The 26,800-nt window shown below is 36.7% G+C and overlaps 1 protein-coding gene across 1 annotated transcript in view; it reads left to right on the forward strand.

The window, feature by feature from the left end:
* The window catches only part of LOC144854538 (uncharacterized), a 78,135-nt gene that overhangs the window by 41,888 nt on the left and 9,447 nt on the right, over positions 1 to 26,800 (forward strand). Inside the window, exon 4 of the mRNA XM_078712485.1 lies at positions 3,229 to 3,395. Coding sequence (XP_078568611.1) covers positions 3,229 to 3,395 — 167 coding nt within the window. The remainder of the gene's footprint in view (positions 1 to 3,228; positions 3,396 to 26,800) is intronic.

The following is a 26,800-nucleotide window of genomic DNA, read 5'->3' on the forward strand; positions in this document are numbered from 1 at the left end:
TTGTCAAACTAGTTTGATAGTGTTAACTATTCAGCTGTAAGATTCATATTATAATAATATATATAAGAACTTAAATAGGAGGTTATTAATAACAGAACAACTTATGCCATACTCGTTCAGTCACCTGGCGGCTTGCCTTTGAAGTTCGTGTTCATCCTCTATCTATTGTATAACAATAAAGGACGTATTTCCTATTTTAGTTGACAATGTACTTAAGTCAATACCAATTCCGGTGATAAGCCCCCTTCTTTTAAGTCCCACAGACAGTATAGTGATTCAGGAAAAAACAAATTGACCCTGTTGCTTGACCACTTCCGAATATACTACTTCGTGTTCTCAATTTGTATGTTATCTTTCCAAAGAATGTCCAGTAAATGACCGACTAAACACACCATATACCAATCAATATTGAACTTATCCCAACCCCGCAATATGGCACTTCTTTCATAATATTCAATGTTTGTATGAATAGGTCAAAGTCACTATACGGACATCTTTTATTTATAAATATAAAAAAACAATATTGAAATACAAATTTAAGTGTGATTTAAGTTTGCTTCCGTTTATTTATATATTATATAATACGTATATCTATAACTACAGAACAATTCTTGTTTTCTTCCTGTTAGTGCTATCACAATAATGTGAATTTTGATAGTAAAAATGTATCCTTCATAAATTCTGTTTCCGATTGCTTTTATTAAATTGATGGGATTCATTTTCCCCGAAACAAGCTTGGCATGAAGACTCAAGGTGTTTCTTGGCATGAAAACTCGACGCAACGTGTTTTTTATGTGGTGTTGTGTAAATACTATCTCGATGCCCACTTGTTGTGTACAAAGTGATTAATATAGGAACTATAGCAAGTCTAACGGGTCATGGACCTCCGGACAACAGTGGGCGCTATGATACAAATGTATGTTATCCTGTATGCATTACATTGGTCTGGGTTCCAGACGGAGTTTTGACTTAATATTAGTAAAAAGGTAAATATTTTGGCATATAAGGCGTTTCATACGTATACTACTTGAGTTTGTATTTCTCGAAATAACTACAGACTTGGGGCAAGTCTAACATGACATAAACATCAATACGAAAAATAAATGTATTTGACTTTGACTTTATGTTTTAAGACTTCATAGATACTTATCCATCGATTACAATACAAGGACCCTATAGGCAAAGGTATCCAATATAGATGACAAAATTTCGTTTTTGTAAAAGCTAAAACGGAGTACTTACTCTGACGTTTCGATCTCTATCAGAGATCATTCCCAATATAGTTTATTCAAATAGAATAGAAAAAAAAAACATGTGTGATTAACCTACTTACACAGACGATTTGTGACGTCACTAAGATGAAAAAGAATACAGTGTAAATGTTGTTTCAATTATGAATAAGATCGTCCTATATCTTAATATCAGAAATGTAGGATACAACAAGCAACTGGCAAAGTAACAGTGTACAGTGCTTCATAGTCAAATTACACGAAATATAAACACCGTTGGCCTAATTACTTGCGTGGTTGATGTCTTGTTAATTATTGATTACTGACCTGGATATGTGTCTTGTGTTTATTGATTACTGGCCTGGATATGTGTCTTGTGTTTATTGATTACTGGCCTGGATATGTGTCTTGTGTTTATTGATTACTGGCCTGGATATGTGTCTTGTCTTTATTGATTACTGACCTGGATATGTGTCTTGTGTTTATTGATTACTGACCTGGATATGTGTCTTGTGTTTATTGATTACTGGCCTGGATATGTGTCTTGTGTTTATTGATTACTGGCCTGGATATGTGTCTTGTGTTTATTGATTACTGGCCTGGATATGTGTCTTGTCTTTATTGATTACTGACCTGGATATGTGTCTTGTGTTTATTGATTACTGGCCTGGATATGTGTCTTATTATAATGCAGTATCTCTCTTATATCTTATTTCTATAATATATGGATAGTATTAGAATAGAGTATATATTTTAGCCAAAATGTTGTTCGATAAAATGCTCGTCCTCTTTTGCTATGTTATGGTGGTCCCAACTATCAAGGGTGTTTTTAAAATTCAGAAATGGCGACCATTTGGTAATATCAGTCTGTAAATGGCCAGGCAACTCGATTCATAGCAATTAAGAGCAGCACTTTAACCCTACGAAATAATATCTCAAACAATCGCCTCAAGTATCTATGTACTATTGACACTTATCGCCAAACTATTACCGCATTCAGATTACTGGCGACAAGGAGACACGTATCCGTTTGTTTAGACTAAAAATGTGATGAATGTTTCCATGGAATTCTGAAATATATAACTTATTAATTTCAACCACTGATCATTAAATCACTCATGAACTAGAAAGCGACACACTTATCCTGTCTAAGCATCAAATAAATGAGTACAAACTTGTCGAAAACTTAATTGAACAGGGCAAATATTTTACCTTCGTGTCGTCGGTCATTCCTCGACCCCATAGCAAGTTAGTGTCAGCCAATTAAGAACCACGGACGACCTATCAAAACATGATTGTATTTCCATCGTTAGCGATGATTGTATAGCTAATAAATACGTTACTGCTTATATTACGATGTGACCCCAATTTGTATACTGTATTATAATTTTGATTTGTATATTATTGATGGACACGGTTAAGGCCAATTTACACAGCAGACGAGCGGTAACGGTAGGCGCGCGAAAAAACGCGTGCTTGTCATCCTAAGCGGGTTTACGCTAAACCGCCCGTCTGCTCCGGATTTTGTGTAAATGGTCAAAAGAAATAACATAGATTGTATTATATGGATGTTTTCCGCTACCGCTTACCGTTTACCGCGCGTCGTCGTAAACTAGAAACGTGTGTGCCTATTTAAATAGTCACGAGGACATCGGCCGGCAGTACACCACCCCACATGTGGCTCATATCTTTCAACCCTCAGACCAACTTCCCTCCTTTAAACTCTGGATGCGGTTTGATTTCTGAACATGGGGAAACGTGGCCCAATTTAAAGATAATCGCAATAGCACAACCAATTTCGCATATTATAGTTTAATTAATTGTAAACTTTACATTTTAGAACATGGACTTTTTGAGTGCCTACTATAATAATATGTCAGCCATTGAGACACCCTCATTAAAATAAGTTGAAATATGATATTAGTAGATGGAACAATGATAATAATCCTGATATTTTGTGGTACGTTTGGTCATTTAACTGTTATTTTTTGATTTCTAGTCTACAAGCCTGTACTGCCTCGTTACCGAGTATGCCTCTGGTGGCGACCTGCTGTCTGTGGTTCGCCGTCACCGTGGGGGTAGGTTGACAGAAGGGTCTGCACGGCCGTATGTACGACAGTTGGTATCGGCATTGCATCATATGCACGAGAGAAGAGTGGTGCACAGGTAAGACGAATACCATTCTTGTTAACTATCCTGGTTTCCAATAACGTGCTTTTCGTCTAACGTACCGACTTAAGTATCGACTAATTAACACAGACGAGCGGTAACGGTAATACACAAATATAGAATCTATGTTATTTCTTATGACCATTTACACAAAACCTGGAGCGGACGGGCTGTTCCGCTCTTAGTTTGTATCCGCTAATAAGCTTACTTGGTTGGTTTAGTTATAGACAAAATAAACAAATAGAAGTTTAATCTTCTTCTTATACATAATGTTAACAATATTGGTATTATTATTATCAGGGACTGCCCCTAATTATTTTATCAATTATTGAACACCTGTTTTTAATGTAAGGTTGTTATCGTTTCTGTTCCTCTTCTACTCTAAATTTTCTGTGTTTTGGACCTTTAGTTTATAAAAGGGGCCCGATTGGTTTCGTTCTTTTGTTCTGCACAGTTAGACGATTTAATCGGTAGAGATTCTCTTAATATTAGTTGGTTTTTCATTTTATACACTTTCATAGTGTCATTTATTCAGGTAATTTAAGTTCTTTCGTTTTCAATTCGAGTGAAACGATAATTTTGTGGCAAAAAGTTGAAATGCGCTGTCTTGTACAGTAGTATCTTATTGCTATACGATATTCTTCATTTTAGTAATTTGTCTCAATTTTTGTGAAAGGTAGTCGACACTTGACTGTCACACAGACCAGGAAGAGTTAAATAACTCTTCCCTGCACAGACAGACCTGGGTTCAATTCCCGACACTCAGTTGTAAATGAGTACCTGGTTGAAAATACTAGAGAGGATAAGGTGGCATGAAAAGGAACTGGCCACCCTACGACAATGCAGAGGCTTAGTACAATGAGCTCCTAACAGCTCATACCCTTGTTTCAGAATATAGTATTTTAATTATTAATAAAACAACAAAAAGTGGCCCACTCTTTTGGAATACTGTTGGTGCGCATAGGCAATAGAGCCACAGTTGCACACCTTGGAATACTGTTGGTGCGCATGGGCAATAGAGCCACAGTTGCACACCTTGGAATACTGTTGACGCGCGCGCATGGGCAATAGAGGCACACTTGCAGACACAACACTGACACCTAATACTTCTACCAGTAGGCACGGATGTAATTGCAATAATTAATTTAGTTATTTGAATTATGACGGTACGCCTCTTGCACTACATTTGACTTTGCTTATTTAAACGAATCTTTCATTACTAATTGGAAATTAAAACATGAACGCATACCTCATAACATGCAGTTAGATGTTTGACCGTTAATTGCATTATCAGCCTACTTATTGATGTCTGTGGACGTACAGGCTTCCAAAGCCTAAGTGGTTTGAATAGTATATAGGCCTATATACTTTTACCGTTCTTAGTCGGAGCCTAAAGATCTGCCTACACTATAAAACTAGTTTGTGATTTACCCAAATATGGTAGTGATCCCAAATATGGCAGTGATATGAAAGCCTGAGTGGTTTGAATAGTATAGGCCTATATACTTTTACCGTTCTTAGTCGGAGCCTAAAGCTCTGTCTACATTATAAAACTAGTTTGTGATTTACCCAAATATGGTAGTGATCCCAAATATGGCAGTGATATGAAAGTCTGAGTGGTTTGAATAGTATAGGCCTATATACTTTTACCGTTCTTAGTCGGAGCCTAAAGCTCTGTCTACACTATAAAACTAGTTTGTGATTTACCCAAATATGGTAGTGATCCCAAATATGGCAATGATATGAAAGCCTGAGTGGTTTGAATAGTAATAGGCATATATACCGATACTTTTACCGTTCTAAAGCCCTTTCTACACTATCAAACTAGTTTGACAAAAAAAACTGTGATGTACCCAAATATGGTGGTGATATGACATCATCATGTCTAAATATGGGCACATCACATTTTTGTTGTCCTAAAGTTTGATAGTGTAGACAGAGCTTTAGTCGGAGCCATAAGCTTTTTATTTTTAATCATAATTTTTCGTGGGCCTGACATTGGGGGACAATAATACGGATATCGTGATGTCACTGAACACTTTATCGAGGGAGAAGTTCTTGCTCCTCTCCCCTACCTGTCTCAATACAAGTTTGTATTCTTACGTTTGCTGAATTTTTGGCAGTTTCATCCAATAATCCAATGTCTCTTAAGGTATGAATTAGGAGAGACTGACCACTACACAATACAATATGCACGTACGCACAGTATATCGTCAATCGAATGAAATACAGACATTGGTAGAATTTGTAAAAAATATAGGCCTAAGCCTAGCTTTCAATAGTGTAAATTTGGTTTATAAATAAGCGTGTTTTGAGAACGTGTTTGGAATGTTGGTTTCTTAGGCTTGCAAATGTCATACGATTCTTAGAAAACAACTTATGCCAATAGCAATCAATGCATTTACGCTCTACGTCACAGATGAAATAAAAGACGACTTATACATGTTCTTATTCAGTTTACAAGTTGAGTTTAATATCGTTTTTAGGAGAAAAACAGACATTGTAGCTTTTATTACCTTCTGAACTTTGATGAAAACGTGCAATTGGAAGCATAATGTGTTTGATGAGTTACTAGATGTTAAGACACTTATATCATTTGTAATACCCAATCCAATTGAATGTCCTTGATTGCGTATTGTAGAGATACACAGGTTCACTGAGAGTTTGTCAACATCTATTATGACACATCTCTATCCGATGAAATGAACATTTATTTACGTACATCAAAATGGTGGCGCTATCAATACCATCTCCAATTATCACGTAGATCGTAATACTGTATTTAATTTATAAAGTTTGACACGCAATTTGTTATATTTAATGCAATAATATATAAAACATTGACAGAAATAAGCTTGAATCCAACTTGAACGCAACGCAATGACGTAGGCGCGCCGCAATTAAGTTGGCCAATAACAAGCGACAGTGCGATAATCCGTCGCTTGTGATTGGTATATTTACTTATCGTTGCGCCTTCGTCTTTGCGTTTCGTCCTAGTGGGAACTAAGCTTTATTGAGGATAGCCATGGCTTTGAGTAGGCTATCATAAGAACTATTGTGCTTACCACCCTGCCTTGATTCACAGGCATTTTCTTTCTGACGGCATTAATACTTGTGACCTAGATGGTTTGCAGATATGGACTAACATCGGTACCATATATCACAAAAAACAACACTATTGATAAACTGGCGAAGACAGTTTACAAACATGAAGACTGTCTGGCTAAAATGTGTCCCGCATGGCACGCCTAAATAACATTTATAAATGTTGTTTTTTCCTTAGACAAGTAACATTGCTATTTTAACCAAATTCCGATAAATCACAACTCACTGTTGAAAGATGTTTACAAACATAATGGAACTGTATGAAAGTTAAAATATGTTCACTAGACCACAATACTGTACAGCAACAACACACCTCTCCACGTTTACAATAGAATACATCGCCGCTCCCCCCCCCCCCCCCATCCTCTGGATCACCTCTATTCAGAGGACACTCTCCCGTGAAACGAATGAGCAGAGGAACAATATTATAACCCACAGCTAACTTATCGACACCCAAATTTAAAACAAGAATATCTGATAGACAATCATTCTGTAAGATAATTTCCATAATAGAACTTTTTTATCTGTACTATGGACTACTACTACAGTATTTCTACCACCAGCCGTATCTCTCTCAAAAGAGCCGAGTTCTTCGGTACATGGTGATCATTATTATGAATATTGGGATCGAGTGTCAGAGTGTCTTGTATTAATATATTCGATCCATAATGTTCAAATGTTGGTGAATGACCGATATTAGCTTATCAAACAGTGCCTTGTGTCAAATCCCCCTTATCGAAGAAAATCACATTAAGTCATTTAAAACAGGTCACATTTGACAGTATCGAGGTATGCCGTCAAATCAACTGTACTCACCTTTACCTGTACTCGTCCCGACAACCTACATTAATGCTATTTAATACTTCAGGTAGAAATTAGGACGGTCGGTGGAATCATTTTTTTTGATAAACATACCTAAAAAATATATATATCCTGTTGGATTAGTGTGAGTAAGCACGAGACCATCTCTGAGACACGGTTTACTTTGATCGTACCGCCGATATTTTTAAGGCTCGTAATCTTTGCTTTCAGCTGACAACCATTGTCATTGGAAGGAATTGCACCTACAAGTTGCACCATAGCTTATGTAATGGGATACTAAATTGTTTAAACATTTTCAGAAATTGAAAATTCAGTCTGCGGTTTCAGAAAACATAAATATTTGTATAGGCCTACTGTTGTAATGTTCTTTTGTGCCGTTATATGTTTAATTCACCGTGTCAGCTTATTCCTCCACAACTCAAATATCATATATAACTTGTAAACGATACAATAAAGTTTATCTTATTTTATAATAGACCCAATACTCTGAAAACGTAAAAATTACGTTAAATATTTTGTCCTCATGTGCAATCAGATTTATTTTGTTCTGATCTGTAGCAATTTTGAGCTTCAACTTTGTCCGTTTATCAAAATGTTTTTGGAGCAAACAGGTGACTTTTGTGTTGAATCCACAGTGATTTAGAAACAATACAAATGCGATTATTGTCTTCCGATTCCTGCACCTATCGGTGTCAATTTGTGACTACAGTCATTTGAGGAATTAGGCCCTATCATGAGGCATCATCCACGCCTGTCTATCCTGTTGGTCTATAGTTAAAGCTAAAATCGTTCAGTTCCGTACCTTTAAGTCCAGTGTTTCCTGTATTACATTAGGGCTACGGTTTTATATATGTATATAAAACAATAGGACTAGGCATATAAAAAAATAATACATAGACCTTAATGATTATTATTATTAGCATTATTGTTCTCTTTTTAACAAGTATGTCAATAAAGCTACAGTAACTATTAGTATCGTTCAAGACTGTCAGTAAACCAGCAGTTATCCAAACATGAGACACACGAACCCTTATGACGTCATATTTATTAGACACCCTATGAAAATACGGGTCACTCATTTCCAACGACCTGGCCGTAAATCTGTCAGTCACCAAGACCCATATTCAGGTCATTTCACCCTTATTTTCAGCCCTTAGAGACCGCTGACTGCCTCGTAAACCTAACGCATGTATACCACGTTTGCGTTTTTACTATCAATACCACCCGCGAAATGGGTCAGTACCAATATTAAAGTTCATTGTGCGGTCCAGGATAATTCAATTCTAATTATTTTCATTTGAGCGTCAGATATGTTATCTGTTTTCTTTGCGGCCTGACACGAGTTGCAAGTTCTTAAATTAACGGATTTGTCAGTATACTGCTTGACACGATCTGACCAAATCGAACTGTCAAAAATTAACAGAACCGTCAACTTGGAAACATCAACTAAAGTACGCCCCTGAGTCATCAGTATTTACCTGGATGTGTGAATGTACTTGTAAAAGTTGAATTAGACATTGTTTAGGGTTACTTGTGTTCGACATATTGCGCTGTACGTCGTAACTAAATATTGGGTCCCACTTTAGGCACAACGCTGGTGAGTTGACCAATCACAAGCGACAGTTTGGATGACCGCTGTGCCGTAGCATTTGATTTTTAGTCGTGTGCAAACGCTACACTATACAGCTCACTATGTCGGGTCGGTCGGTCGGTCGGTCGGTAAACACTAACTCAAATTTGAGCACGCGACTGCAGCCATGTATTTATATGGCCTTGTTCTTTTATAAATATGGCTCCTTTTTCCTTATGTTTAGAAGGGGGCACTTCAGCTTTATGATTATAATGTTACATTGCATGGTCTGAGTCAACCGTTTTTATGAATGTAACTTACATTGAATCTCACCACCTAGAAATAATGTATTGATATAAAATTATTGTGGATAGCTGGTTCTTTAGAATTATTTTAACCATAATAAATGAAATGTGTCTGTATCTCGTCTTCATTTCATGTTTGGACGTTGTTGTACAAGCGTCCGTTCCATCCACCCATGATTTTAAATGGGCGTTGGTCTTACATGTTGTTCATCAGTAAAGACGGCAGGAAACATATCGCGTATCTTACTTTCAAACAGACTATATATGTCAGGATAGTTATTAAACAGTAACACTTACAAAACGCTTAGGCCTATAATGAAGTGCCGTCGTCGGTGTTTTGATCATCGTTCCCGCGTTGATTTACTTGATTTCCTCGTAACAATTACCCTGTATCTACAATCAGTTCGGCAAAATTTCGACAGCTTATGCTGTTTTATTTCAGGTTTAAGTGCATTGTGATAGTAAAGAACTACTTTAGTGTATTTCTACAGGTGGATTGATTGACACTATGCCTACCTCTGTTTATGATCTTCTTTTCTGCCCCATATTATAAACCGCAATCGTTCCGGCTGAAGAGCGAGCATTACATGCATACAAAAACAAGAATTGTGTCGATATATAAAAGAAGTTTGCTGAATACAGGTTTTATTTATTGTAAAAGAGGGTTGTATAATACCATATCCACTGAGAAAATCACCTAGTAACGTCAATCTGTGTTCTGCTCGTCGGCATGTTGTAAGAGTGCGACAGACAGTACTTCGATTATCATCGTGCCTACGCCTCTCCCTTTCAAAATCATAATCGCCCCGATTTTGATATTGTGCATAAGACAGTATCGTGAGAAATACGGTTTAGATTGTGCCGGTGCTATTTCATGCTGTATGCGTTAGCGTGTGAATTTTTCAGAAGGAATTTATCACACCCTTATATGGAATCATAATATTTGGTTTAACTATACGTTGACAGAAAAACAACAGAAAATTGAAAATACTGTACATACTTTTTGAGACAGCGTATACCACTTAGTTTGAATGTGTCACAAAAGTACAGTACGAGAACGGCCCTGTTTAAAAACCTTTAAAAGCCTTTAAAAAAATATAGTTTGAAGAGTAGGGCCGCGTTGCTTCTATCTCAGTGTCATGGGTTCTGTCCCGTCAGACAACAGACAGACAGCTCTTGTCGTAAACGATCACTCAGCTCTCCCAACAACGTTTGCGTCTTGTGTATGTGTGATGGCGCTAGTTACAAACCATTTACGCGTCTTCTTGCGTGTTTTTTTTATCGGATTGCAATGAACGCACACGACTCTGCCACATGTGGAGAGAACCGAAAAGAGTTGCCAAAGCCCACTGGTTACATTCAACGGACTGACATCTCCCATGCCCTCCTTGTCTGACAGATCATGGCGATTCGTTGGGATTGACATTCTAAGCGCAACAGGAAATAAGTATACAACAGAAACATCTATACAGACCACTTTCTCTATTGTTTTAAGTTATCAGTGTTTTAGTGAAATTGTATTTTATTAGGAAAATGAGTAAACTGCGCATTCTATTTTGAAGCAGGCGCTCACCAATTTCATAAATGCTAACTTGTAGGTATGGTAGTAGCGTCTACTGTACCTCCATGTTGTACCTAATGGTAATGATAAAGATACTTGGATACTGGATAAACGGGTACACATAGTTTCTAGGAAATGTACGACAACTTAAATAAGACTTAACACTGAGCTAAGGCTGCAGGGATAACTGACTACAGTACATATCTAGGTCTGTGTTCACATCTATTATGTACAACTGTTTGTTATTTTTGTAGACTGAGGTTTCTATACATTCTTACATAGTGACTCATCCATGCTATATTAACAATATCTCGTAAGCCTCTATTTGAGTGCTGGTACTTCATGCTTCATTATCGTTATAGTGTTTCCCCCAAAAAAATTATACAGTATAGTAGAACTCCATCGTTGGGGCACTTTGTTGGGTCCTGGATGTCAAGGGTCAAGGGTCAAGGGTCAATATTCTTAGAAATAGACGGAGGTCCGGGTACTCCGATGACAGTGTGTGAATTACTCACATATCACTATTTCTTACCACAGTTTAACATTTGCAATACATTTTCTAATTCTTATGTTAAGCCCCTATGTTTTGTTTTTATTGTTATGGCTGAAACGGGAGAAGATGAGCTATGAGAGGGGACATTGTTTTCGGTGATACAGTGCCGTATAGGCCTACGTCTTGACCACGGATGACTAATACTGCATAACCTGTACATTCATATTGATGTTAACAATGTATTATGCCAATAATAATTCCATGTCATGTTAACATCTGGAAAAATAATTAATGACCTCCATTTTCGATTTAAAGTTTCAATTATAATTCATAAAAACTGGACAATCTTTGTAACTCTCGGTTTCATGTTAATGAATGGAGTTTGTTTATTTAGTACAGTTTCGTATCGGTTGTAAACATTTACCTTATCTTTATTGTACCTGCTAAAACTTTTAAAGGATTGTCAGTTCCGGAATTTAAGGAATCTTAACCTTATTTTGTATCATCTTTTTCGCCAAATTATCTCCCGCCTTCCTGTTGAGTGACTAAAATAATAGAGGGCGACATACAAATAAATGAAAGAATGAAGTATCGAAAGTGTTTTAATTATAATACAATTTTAGTTTCATATTAAGTCCTATAAATTGATGGCAGTAGAATGTAGATGTAGTTCAATTGAGTAGGCCTATGTTGTATTATTATCATATGGTAACTAGGCCTATATCTAATGTTTCTAGCTCTGAGAGTGTAGGCCTATCTTCAAGCACTAAATACTCATCTTTTAGTTAATACTATTACTAATACCAAAACAGTAAGTACTTTGGTACTAACTACGATGTATACTGTCCGTACATATTATAATGATACAGTTAATTGATACACTTGTTTGATAACACTCCAAGAAGCTCCTATAGTTAAGTAGGCATTTGGTTGTGGCTAACTTTATTTTAATAAGACATTAAATTGACCGGCCGAATTCTGTCATCGCCACACCAGACGACACAATATGAATATCGCATTCCAACACGTTTGGTATAATTCCTGAACAAGAAAAAAAAGTATGTTAACTTTAATGCTGAATTTGATCGATTCTATGTAGACCCATATTTGAGGAACTATGCGAAATCAACGGATATTATTATTGTTGAAATGGTACAAAAACATTATACTTTTCTGAGTACTGTAGGCGAGGCATAAGGGCTGTTTATAACATGTACATCCTTCCTTGTTCCTTGCAAAATATAATTAGAATCTGATTTTCATCGTATGAACACAAGTAAACAGTCGTTTCTGCAAAATATGTTGTTATCTAAAGCTTGGTTTCCACTGGTACGCAGGAGCGTACGCACAACGCAAGTGACCAATCATAAACGACAGTTCAGATGGTCCATGTCGTCGTTATTGGGCAATTACTCATTTGCGTCGCGCTTACGTCATTGCGTTGCGTCCTCCTAGTGGGAACCCAAGCTTAATCAACTTGAACATTGATACATTACTCGATACGTAATAATAACGTATTAAACTAGTTCAACAAATTATATAAGGTTGACCTGGATTCGAGGTACAATCCAATTTATAGTATAAATTACACCATATTTACATTGTCAACTCATAATACAAAATCAGTCACATCTAATAAAAACATAAATCAATAACTAATAAAATACACTCATAATAATAACAACACAACTTGATTTTGAGTTGCCATGGTAGCTATCATCGCACGCAGACCAGGGTCGGTTCAATATGGAATGTAATATCGCTACATGAAGGAATGTTGCCTAATACCTCGTGCATACATTCATACATAAGAATGTGTCCACCCATGTTAGCAATGTTTATTTTAAACCAAATTAACTTTAGTTCTACAATCCAGAGTAGGGTATAGGGGTAAGGGGTGAAGAGTCTGCCGAAAGTATGTTTTAATAATACATGCTGATAATTCGGTACACAACCCATTGGTGCTATAGGACTAGAGTCTGGACATAGATAACAAATTGCAAAGCCAAAACACTGTTATGTATAAAAGAAAACGTAATTTCCCTGCATACAATATGTCTAGTATAAAAGAAACTCGTCAAGATTCCCAAAATTGGTATTGCACTCGCATGTGAGGGGCCAAATTAGGTACACCGCGTTCACAAATCGAAAGGTGTGCACATAATTTAGTTAGTGTATTATGACATAGTTATACCTGTTACACGTGACTCCTGTCAAACTAATTCTACCCAAGCGATCATCAAAAAAATTGTGAACGTTAATTGACTTAGTGAAAATAAACTTTTCTTTTCATATCAATCACTGTTGCATTGCTCACCTATCGCGCCGCACGCTTTCATTTCATACCTCCACTGAGTCATCTTGCAATAAAAAGTTTCTCAACTTTACAACATTCTTTCCACATAATCACGATCAGTACACTCGGTTATGCTCGGTTGTACTCGGTTTTACTCGTTTATACTCGGTTATACTCGGTTAAAGGCATTCGGTTGCTTTCTTGTACATAAATTGTTATTCAAATTCAATAATAAGGGAATTGAAATGATTATAATAACTGGAAAATGCAGCCAGATAACTTTTGTTTTGCATTGTATTTTATATAGGCCTACAGTCGAGGGAAAAAACTGCTTTTGAGCCTCCGTTACAAAATAAAATGTTGTTTTAAATGGTTTAGCATCGCTTAGAGTCACCCCACTTTCTAGGACTTAGTTTTAGGCTACCAATGTTCCTATCGTTGGTCAACCCTTGGACAATCTTCCAAGCACGCGTATCACCCGTATCGGAATTGTATATTATCTTTCTCGTTACACGTGTCTTGGTGAACCCATTTATATATGGCATCATTTGTAACTCTTAAAGCTGTCAGACCTATTGCTGTGTACTTCCTTATTGTTGTATATTTTCAGTTTGTTTGTAGCATACCAGAAAATTGACGGGTCTAGTTACACTTAATTCCGGTCCCTTGGTATCTTTGGAGATGCTTACCTTTTAAGGGAACGTACCGTACCTCATATACAAATGAAAGGAAATAACGTTTTGATTTATTTAAAAACTTAAATGAACATTAAAACAACATTGTTAACACTATAATTATAATAATTGCATTGTTTTTGCCGAAAATATGCGTTGAACTTGGAGGTCTAATGCTCAGTTGGTACCTTTTTTCCAAAACCATTTATAAACCAATTATAAAATAACATTTTATTATTGTATTTAATTTGTTTTTTTTTGTATTCTGGTTGGTTGATACAGTAAACCGCTGTATAGACCAGCATTTATTCATGTTTATTATAAAGATTTAATTCAGTTTTATTCAATAATGGTATACAAATTTATATCCTGTTTTCCGGGCGAATTATCGTATTCGAATCGAACGTTTCTAAGTTCTGCTATACTTTGTTACTTTCTTACGAATAAAATTAATTCATGTTAGGCCTACACAACACGCAAGTATGCACAAAAAAGCATTAATATACGCTATAACAGTACTATAATATAATACTTTGATTCTTAACCCGATTCATGGATGTTCCTCATCTTATGCCCAAATATGGAAAAGAGGTACAGCAAGCCTGTGATTTTTGGGGAATGTAACCTCTTGAGTAAACAGTGATGTATAATAACACCTCTGTGGAGGGTAGATAGGGTCCCGAAAATAATGACAGGTGCGTCGTGTGCCGCTGAGGTAATAGACTCGTGCGGAATGTTGATTATGGTTTCAAGTGGGCCTAATCTTAAAAGCCATTCCATTAGGAGAGTGGCTGATGGATCTGATCACGGGATGGTGGTATCATCTTACACGTACACCTCGCGTGCCTGTTCCTCTACCGCACCCTTCTAGGCCACGGGTCACCCAGTTGGAAAAGCCTCAAACAAACATTCACCAAGTATATTTAGTTGTTAACTTAAACCGTTAGGGTCATTCGTGTCATATTTGCGCTCATCTTTTCGCTAATCGAATTTGTTCCCTAAAATTGAGACGAGAAAAATAATACCTGGCGAGCGAGCGGCTAATAAACTACCCCGTGTGTCATAAAGGGAGGGCTGGCTTAGCCCAGTTTGACAAGTGCAGTTGCACATTACGACACAATTGTTTTCGAAATTGGTTGAAGTCTGTCCAGTTACGGAGACACTTCTCTATCAACATACCATGGTGTGAAAACAGAGCACACTTCTCGCGTTGCATATTAGGACTAAGTCCCACTTATCAAAATCGAAATGAGATCGCGGCACGAAAGGAAGCAACCGTAAAACTTTCGGTTTGTTTTTAGGGTCATATTTTGCTATTACTTATCTTCCTGCGGAGGTCCGTCGCTCGTCAAACGCAGCATTTTTGTCCTTATATAGTAATGGAGGTATTTACTGGCTATAAAGTCTATATAATATATAACGTATTTTACAAAACATACCAGCCACATTGAATAGAGTATTATTTATCACTTTGTGGCAATATTTTAGAAAATGTTTTTTGAAGGCCTACGAGGTCTACACTATTCTTTAAATTAAATACTTATATTGTTTGAATTGATCGTTTTGCACATGAATGTGAATAAACATATTTTAAACTAAGTGTTCGATAGTTGCGATTGGTTGAGCGCAGCTAATTTACTGTTGTGTACTTGAGTTAATCAATTAAGTTAATGATTTTATTAATTGTTGGAAACATGAAGCCATGAAGCTGCTGTAAATTATACTAAAGAGTCATCGGACACCACATGGGTTACGTATACTTTATTTGTATCAGGAGGGGGTGGGGGGGGGGGCTCGTAATTAGCATGCAGGTGACTGTATCTGCCTGTCCCGCTGGGAGAATCGTCCCGTGCTTCCTCTCATTGGTTATCTGTATGTTACTTGCCCGTTGGGGCACTATCTTGTTATATCTGCCTCGCATTGAGTGCTTTTAGTTTGTTTGTCCGTTGTTATAGTCCCACCCATTGGGTGTTTAATTGTAGGCCTATTACTTGTTGAACGTTGTAGGCATCACCCAATTATATTTTGTCTCCGATTTGGTGTAGATTGTTTTTTCCGTTTGAGAAATCATCCTCTTAGAGTAGTTTTAGATTCCTATTCCGTATTCTGCATCTCATAGGGTATTTATTGGGCATCGTCTTGTTTTAACATCTTCGCGGGATCTTCAGCCTTTACACGATGATTTCTTTCACGTGTATTTGGTTATGTTTTTCTAGTGTTGAATGGTGTTTGTTTGGCTACCACGTTGATGTGTATTTCGTCACAGTGTGGGTTCATGGATACATGGGTGGCCTAAAGTTGTCTAATTATCGTCATAAAAGTCACAATTGAGCAGGTATTTGGTCCCACTGATTGACAAGATCTGAGCCCATTAATAAACCCGTACTTTATATGAAAACACCCATTTTAATCTAACCCATCGTGAATACTAATACAAAAATTGGTGACGGGAAGAAGGCATTCGCTGTTGGACGGTCAAATACACGCCAGAGGGGTTGTCGACAATGTAGGCCATTAAAAGTATACAGTAGGCCTATACCAAATAGAACGAATAAAAAACACGTCCACCAATTCAAGTATATCCGAAACAAATATTATGAAGATAATTAATATCATAATATTACTATCTAAGGACACTGTTTAATACACATAGGAACTTTTCTCCTATTAAATTTGATATCAGGAGGCCGTGCGCATTGTCACCATAGCAACGATTGTTACCGTACATTTATTTTGATTTTTGAAGTTCATTTTCCGATGATTATGTCTTCATAACAAGCGGCTATCATTGATGACCTACTTAAGAAGGTACTTATCTATGTTGCTTCTTAATTAAACATTAAACATAGTAACGTGGTACTGTCAGTCAAACGATGTATCTTCATTATCAAACAATTATCAATAATGTAAAAAAATCAAACATTGGGTACACATTAAGACGCTTGTTGTCATAACAACTTTGACCAATCAGCTTTCAGAATGTTTAGAAAGTACAACTCCGAGTTAGATTGCCGCCGGCAATCGGAATAGAATCGATGAGTATTAAAATGATAATGATATCTTTAGCAACATTTACCTGATCTTCTCACCAGTCTATGACTCACCCACGGGACCACACATGTCTGTGACAAGATAGCTTTCGATATTAGGCCTGCGCGACGTGAAACTAATAATATATTTGGTTAAAATATCCCTCCGGATGAAAACTAAATGGAACTAAAGCAACACACTTACGCCATGGTTTGTCGGCGGGAGGGTGAGAACCTCGCGTTCACACGACAATGTATCACGCTTTGAGCGTCGTCTAACGATTATATGTGTCGTGTAAACAGAAACAGTTGCTAGCGCGATTTATTTACACCAAAGATAACACGTGACTGATTTGATTAGCAACAGGACATTTCTGAGATTAGAGCATGAAAACCAACCCTAATGAAATACAAAGCAATAAATAATCATACCTTCAAGTACAACTATACGTCACAATTAAGATGATTGTAGAATATGGAACGCTACTTGAGCATAACATGTCTCTTTCTGAGAATGTGTTTTACAGTAGTACGCTTGCGACTTTCCTTTATTTAGAGCTGGTGACATTCGTTTTTTTTGTAGGCCTATCACGACTTTTGAGCTGGTGGCTATAACATCTTTGCTAACAACTCAATTCTATTTCATGTTGAGCCTTATTTGACTTATTTACCTTTTGTGACTTTTGTTATTGGTGACTTTTTTGTAATAGGACCATTTTATACAGTAATATCATGTACATATTTAGAATCCGTACACACTTCACTGTACGTTTAACTTTGTTAATTCCTTTGATTCATAGCAAATGTTTTCACCTGTTGTAAATACAAACGACATTAAACGATAATTAGCGTCTGAACACCCACCTAAGATAATTACTAACCTTTCACACGATAAATTGCAAACCGGCAGGGGGTTGAGTACCAGCGACATTTTTATTCCATTTTCTAGTAATACAATTTAATCTAATTCTACCTTTACAAGGTTACCAATTAATTCCTAATTGAAGACTGTTTTTCATATCAAATGTGGTCATTTTTGTACAAGATAAAATGTACAGGTACGGTAGTTAAATTATTGTGACGTCATAGTCCCTTCAAGCGATGCAATTATGATTGTTGGAAAAGATGACGTGGATCTTTTTTTGTACCGACTAAAGTAAGAGTTCTTCGTGTTTCATTGGTAATTGGCTATAGGGCTAAATATGCTAAAAGAAAACCAGTAGTGAGTAAAGGTTGATTTATTCCGATGACCACTAATAAGTATATGTTAATGATACAATACCTTTGGTATAAATAATGGGATGGATGAGATGGAATGAATTGACGGTTGGCATGGTGACATATATGATTATGGTATAACTGTTAAGCGGCTGTATTCTGTACAACCATGTAACACTATTATATCTAGGTATTATATTAAAATAAGCTTGGTGTTATGCAATCAATAAAGTATTTAATTCAACATGCTGTCTTCTTCCACGTCGCTAACGACAGCTCGTTTTCAATTGCCACGTGGTCTGGACGAACGTTATCGTACATATTATACATAATGATACATTTCAAAACGTGCTCTGAATTGAAGCTAAAATATAGATCACGAGATAATTATATAAAACATAAATTATTTGTAGCTCTTGAAAAAAGATGTGGTGCGTCATCGTCATCATCATCATCATCATCATCGTCATAATCATCAATCATTATCATCATTATCACCGTCATCATTATCATAATCAATCATCATCATCATCATTATCATCATCATTATCATCATCATCATCATTATCATTATCATCATCAACGTAATCAACGCAACCAAGGCAACCAACGTCAACGTCATGATCATCATCATCATCATCATCATCATCAATATTATTAATATTATTGTTTAAAACAAGAATCAGGGGTATTACTGATTGGGTACTATGGTGTGTTCTGTATTACAAAGAATAGGAAAAGGAGTGGTCATTTAGGCTAAAAGTGAACATTTTTTTTACTTGTGTAAAAAAATAATACTGATACTGACAATATCCTGTTCATACTCCACTATATGTATGCTCGTGTCTTAAGCTATTGAGGCATCATTATTAGGCAGGTCATAGTTCAATCAAACAATACCGCAAACCACTCGTTAGTCTCATATCGGTACAATTGGTTCCATTTGTTGTTAGTTCATCAGCTGTAGTGAGATTAATAAAGGTGATTTAATATAAGATATTTCTTTATGAATAACACATTATTAGTAATGACATACGAAGCAACAGCAACAGTGTTACGACGCCGATACTTCAAAATATTTAGCCCGCATCAGAGTAAAGTGAAGATTCAAGGCCGAATTGCCGGGTCACGCGACGGGAGGACAAGTCGTATTTTGAATGTTATCTATTTTCCTAGGCCAGGTATGAGAAGCGAGACTGTTTGTTTTTCTAGATAGATGATTTTGCATATAAAATCAATCTGGTTTATTTCAGAATACTTATCGTGCTGGGCACTCGACCCAGGCGTTTAAGGTCAACTAATATTTAGGTTTACGTTTGAATTTGTTCCTTCTGGCTACTGACAAACGATATCGTAAGTGTTCACTCTACGGGAGAATATTCAAAATAACCAAATACTTGAAATTTATCAGTAGGGCCACATCCGAATGTTCATCATCATCATTATCAACATCATCACTAATGTGAGAAAATTTAAATAACGATTCTGAAGTAGGCAACTTTAAGTCGCCAACTGGCGTAGTGAGCGTTATGAATTAACGCCGCGGCCTAGTTTACATGCAAATGCGTAGGCTATACGCAAGGCGTACGTAACGCCAGGCTTACGCTGTACGTGTGAACACCCCTATTTTGTCGCATAGACGATCACAGTCCTACTACTCAATCCATAATAGAGTACTGGTCAGGGCGACCCAAAAATAATGAAAACAACACAGGAATAATTACGATCAAGGGACAACAAGCAGAACGTAGTGAAAGATGAACACCTTATCCTTGGCAAAGAACTCTGTGTATCTGTGTATCAACAACCGGAAAGGGATTGTCGAATATGCGGATATTGGTGGTCACTCACTGATTGCATTATTGTGTTTTATTGCACACTTGTTTGTTATTTTGATAATTAATTTGTGGTTACGATACACAAGACCTGGGTATACGATAAGAGGTAAACTTGGGATAGGTATGCTTGAATTCCCGTAACACTTCCTTGATGAACCCTTGATGCAATATCTTTACATAACACATTACACAACTTGTTTAATGTACTGCCAACACGACCACCTTAAACTAAGATCGCTTATACGTATTACTTAGCATAATACATTCTTCTAGCCTGTTCCCAACGACCACACTAAACCTATTTTAGGAAAATAACAACAAGATTTTGAAGTAGGGGGTTAAAAAAATTGATTCTGAACCTAATATTCTATCTGTTGTATTGTAAAGTTTCAAAAACATTGTATCCGCCTGTTTATGTTGATTGTACTGACGGGATAGACTTAAACCAGTGTTTTATCGAGGATTTAGTTTTTGTTCACATTTACATCTCATTCAATGGTATAGTTTTGTATATTTTAAATGTATAAATTATTTAATATTATAAATACCTGCTGTTCTTTTTTTGTTTTGATGAAACCAAAACTTTTACCACGAGGGCGCCAAACATATTTATTTCTTAATGAAGGATTCCTCACAACACGTTCGTCCTTATCACCTTCACATCGACAATATTCATATTTTTTCCTACTGTATGTTTCTTTATTAATTATAACTGGCATAGTATTTCCTGATCTTTAAATACAGCCTATTCTACTATTAATATCCGAGGCTGGTGGAATCTTGAAGCACCATCATGTTGTGCCAGCCGCTTGTAGGCCATAAATTAACTGTATTGCTTGTCTTTGATTGTATATTTAGGTTGTGCGGCACCTCATACAATCAATTCAAGTTTTATATTTTTCTTAATTACATCTTACCAAGAAACTGGGTTTTTTTTACCTGTGTTATCAATCTCGAACAGTACTCACTAAAAGAGGTGTTTACGAAATGTAGTCGCGACCCCGGATGTACGCCCATGAGGCTTCCCGTCGTATCCGTTTCCGGTGAGGACACTCGCGTGCCCGGCGTGTGCGATAAGCATTCACCAATAGATAAACTATACCTGCATTCTTCTTCAAATCAGGCTTGAACTTTTCTGGCATGTAGCCCAGGAAACGTCAAAATAAATCTTTTTTTTTCTTAACTGCATGTTCAATGCTCTAAGGATATACAATAGGATTTGTGTGAATAACACGCCTACAGATGGGCTTGCTATATTTAGCTACAGTAGCTATACACTCTTTTTTGTTATTACAGTATTATTTTCGCTAGATTGTGCGTAAACTATTATACGTGCACTCGTGCAGAGATTGCGTATTTCATCCGTATCTTGCGGTTACGTGTGAATCCTACAAAAGACGAGTTCAAGGAGACGTTCGCGTATTTTTAACGTTAGTGAGGATGTTGTACGTACTGTACCCTTCAAAGTATTGGCGGTGTCTTTGTACAGATTTTGATGTTCCTGCCTTTCATATCCACAGGCTTAGGCCACTCCTACTCTAATACTTTACTCTATTTCAAAAGTAGACTACATATAGTCTGTATTGTAAACATGACTGTACGGAAATTGACCAATGACCTATATACACCCTGTAAAAAATAAAACACTTGTTGATCAATGATTGCAGACGTCATATTATTCCCATCAGACTTAATAGATTTCCGGACAAGTTAACACTTACTTAAAAGCTCAGGGTTCAAGTCCAGCACAGTAGCCTTCACGTAATATGCATTTAGCTTGCCTGATTATGGTCTAGATTACACCAGGTGGCACTAAAGCTCTGTCTATACTATCAAACTAGTTTCATAAAAAGAGTGTGATGTGCCCAAATATGGTAGTGATATGCCCAAACATGGTAGTGGTATGATATCATCATGTCCATATATGGGCACATCCATTTTTTTGTCACCGTAAAGTTTGATAGTTTGATAGTTCATACGCCAGCCTTGCGTCATACATGTGAGTGTTTAGTATGCGTATTTTTACCTTTATAATGTACATTTACACCTAAAGTCGGATAGAATGTATATAAGGCAATTCGTGCGCGCAACGCAGGTCATTTGACCAATCACAAGTGATGGCTCATCCGTTGGATTTGATTGGTCAATATTGATTGAGTCGCGTCCCAGTGGAAACTAAACTTAAACTAGTGTACTTAAAATATTCCATAATTTATTGTACTCTCTAATCAATCGGATGTTTATTATGAAATAGACGAGAAGGAGGAAATAATAATTAATTCAAGCTGTAAAACCGATTACAATTGTGTCGAAAGCGAACAGGAAGAGAGGTGATAACTGCGCGGTATACAATGAATGCGTTCAAGGGGTTTTAAGGGATTGTAAATAGCGTAAATATAAGCCCTAACTATTCTAAAACACAGGCGTTGTCTATTGATACGGTTTCGAATTGTAATCAGGAGAATGATAGCGTAAGGTTTCGGTCATTTCAAGGTTTATCATCGTCACACTGAAAGCATGTAGGCCTACGGCAAAAACAGGTGATTTGACGATTGACAGTATGTGTAACATTATTCATATATAATGTATTCATATAATGTTTCCGAGAAATGTTTTTAACATGTTGTGTTGATAATTACCTATTCTATTTATAGATTTTTGTCATAAAAATGTCAACAGCTAATGTGTCCGTATTTCACGTTTAGCTTGGTTCCCACTAGCGACGCAACGTAACACAACCTACGCAACGTAAGAAAATGCCCTTCCAATAATTGTGTTTGCCCCAGTCTGCGTGAAATCAAACCTGCGAGGTTTGCAGCACTGTTGCGTCGTCGGTTCCCACTTGTGATTACGCAATACAACACTTTGCGTCGATACGTCGTTGTGTCACGTTACGTCGCTAGTGGGAACCACGCTTTTCGGAAATAGCAGACAGTCACAGACATTACCCCCAGTAGTCACAAGTTATTTAACATTTTTTTTTTTTTAACACATTTATTATGTGCACCACTTTTATTATGATGAATGAGTGTAAATTATGTAATTTATTATCAAACAATGACCACCCGACAGACTAGGCCGGAAACAGCCAAGACACATTTTTACCTATACCTGTCCTAATTTACAAGCCATTAACATGATGTACAAAACTATGTCAAAACAAATTAGATAATTTATTGCTGCTTCAAGTTGGTCTGTTGCTATTTTACCAAAACCATTCCAATCTATTGAAACGTACGTTCATCCCAACACATTGTGTGGCAAAAGGTTTTGCATATTGTGTTGTCAACAATTAAATTCAGCCGACGAAACCAGGTTACTGGTTCAAACTTTGGATTCGAATGTATAGTCTTAATTATTTTAATTGACGACGATGATAAATGATCGATGTATTGTATTTTATCGGTGGATTTAACCACGGTCGCCAAGAATACCATTGTCGTAGTAGAGTGCACACGCCATCACCGTACTTTATTGTCATCGAAGTTATCACCGTCGTCTCATGGCATCGCCCTTTTCATGGATGCCTTACCGTCGTAGAGGATGCCATCATACCGTCGTCGACATGAATGTCACCGAACTGCTCGTCATGGTTGCCTCACCGTCGTAGTGGATGACATCATACCGTCGTCGTCGTGAATGCCTCGCCGTAGTCTTGTACCATCATCATCATCGTCGTCGTTATTACCGTCGTCTGTTTCGTTACACCAGTGTACATTTTTACTATAAAATATCCACAGAGCTGGCATACGCACAAACCTGGTGTAGTAGATACTTTAAAAGGGCCAAAAGGGCGCAATTTATCAAAGTCTCTACTTTTATTATCTGTACACTAGGCACGCGAGATGGGGTTGAGTATTGAATTAACAGTCTGTAGGGATCTCGCACGCGAATCGCTGTTCCATTTATAACTTTCTAATGTAGGCCTCGTTTTTTGGTCTCCGAAAATAAAAGAACGTATGTGAATTATTTTTAAATAGTTTGTGTAGAATGTCACCGTTAAGTTGGCTCTTATGATAATTACGGTACTTGTTTTTCGTATGGTATTGTAATGTTAAATTGAATAATATTCTTGTGTGAGGTGGTTTATAACTTAAGCTCTGTCTACACTATCAAACTAGTTTGACAAAATGTGTGGTGTACCCAAATATGGTAGTGATATTTTCAAATATGGTAGTAATATGACATCATCATGTCCATGGGCACATTTTTTGTCACATAAAGTTTGATAGTGTAGACAGAGCTTTACTAACAATATAGACGCAATTGATTATTGTTTGCTGCATTATTTGTTTCAGTCACATTGTACCAGCAGAGTCGACAGGTACATGTTCCCATTCACTCAGCTGGAGATGGGTGTGCTTGGCGACTGTTCTGCTAACATAATAAACCTTCATTGCCTCCCGCCGTTATAGTTTTGTTCTCGTTATCATAAATGACTATATTGTTGATTAAAGTATAGATTGATCCATTATTAAGTATCATCATAGATATCGTCATTGTTATTAGTATTGTTACATTATCGCGTTTTAGCTTCATTTACATTATTGATGTCCTCGCACTAAGTTATACATCTTTACTCATATCATCGAAACACATCGTTCATGACTAACATACCAAAATTAAATGTATTTCATGCAATACAAATATAGCGACATTAGAAGATATATCATATGTGATGTTGACTTCCACACACGACACAAAACACATTTTCAAGGAGAGTTATACTGTTATTGTTAATGTTCTTGTAGCTGAGCTGTCTTCTTCTGTTATAGACGTATGCTAGCTGCTTGTAACTCAGGGTAGCTTAGCTGTTGAATTAAATCTTAACGCTCTTTCTACACTATCAAACATTTAATGTGACAAAAAATGTGATGGGTCCATATTATGATACATGATGATGTCATATCACTATCATATTTGGGCATATCACTACCATATTTAGGCATATCACTATCATATTTGGGCATATCACTACCATATTTGGGCATATCACTACCATATTTGGGCACATCAAACTAGTTTGATAGTGTAGACAGAGCTTTAGTTTTAAATAATGGTGACAAATAATATTGTGATTATTATACTGAATATTTTCTCCCACGTGTACCTATTTCTCAATTATAACTCAGTAATTAAACCGGATATATTGGCTAAAAATGTTACCAAATAATTTGACATATAATCACATACAAACTCAGGTCAAAACATGATTTTAATAAGTTACAGGCAGGTAGTAGGTCGAGGCTGAGCCGTCATAGCCCAGGGACCTAAAGCAAAAGGTGCAGTGTATAGAGTCATTGATAGGCCATGTGTGTTTACCATTCGTTTTGATTTCAGGGGGTAGAGAAAATAATTTGTGGACCCTGACCTCGCCGTCATGAGTTGGTTTACCGATTGATGTGCCTAAACCCACAACAATAGTAAATACACAGAAAAATATGTGTTTACCAACCTATATTTAGTTTAAAATCAACAATTAAAAATGTATACGTTATACAGTACTACTGTAATAAATCGACAAGATCAAAATCGGCACTGATCTACTCCAACTGCTCGCATACACGAAAAGTTCGAGGAGCTAAATCTGCTGATTTGTCTCCTTAACATATTAATTATATATTCCATTATTATGAACGTGATGCAATCAGTAACCAGCCATCTCTGTTGTGAAACTATGATGATGACTTGTTAAATGAAAGTATCGACATATTTAAACCAAGCTGAATACAGTGACTGTACTTTTCATGGCCAACGCTCTTGTCGCCACACTGTTAATATTGCCCGTGGTGACACTGGTGGTGGTACAAATATTGTGGTCATTTTTAGACCCATGGTGTTTGGACATTTGCTGATTTTGTCCGAAGACTTGATTCAGCCGTTGGTGTTGTCGATCGTATATCGGGTTTCACTTGACACTTCGCGGTGGTTTTAACGATGTTTGTTTTGCTATTTTTTCAAGTTTTCCTGATTTAAGCAACATTGTCCAAGCAAAGCAATCTAACAACAGGACGCTGAGCTCCGAAGATCAAAGGATTTATCTGTAGCTGCGACACGATCAGTTCTACGCCGCTTATAACAGACACCACGCACCGCGGAGAATGTGTATAGTACAGTACTGTTAGTGTTAGTATTTATCGCAGCCAGACATAAGATCAAAGGACTGTTACGAGTTTCTGTGTCATGTTGTTAGATTTCAAGTGTGAATGAAGCAACCCGTTTGTGTGGTGTGGTCTTTGGAATACATTTTCAGCATGCCATTCATAATTTACGTGTTCATAATGAATTAAGTTTTATAATACTAAAATAATTAATTCATCTCTGTCCCAATAGTGTTGAAATGTGCTGATGATATAACTTCATCTCATCTAAATGTAATGTTGGAATGTAACCGTTATCTTTTAAAGACACAAATGTTCAATGATTATTTGATAATAGTAGGATAGGATTATTCGTTACAGGATTGGGGTAAAAGAACCGCTTGTTTATAC

Source organism: Antedon bifida, chromosome 10 (assembly GCF_963402885.1).
Source record: "Antedon bifida chromosome 10, ecAntBifi1.1, whole genome shotgun sequence".
Taxonomy (NCBI): domain Eukaryota; kingdom Metazoa; phylum Echinodermata; class Crinoidea; order Comatulida; family Antedonidae; genus Antedon; species Antedon bifida.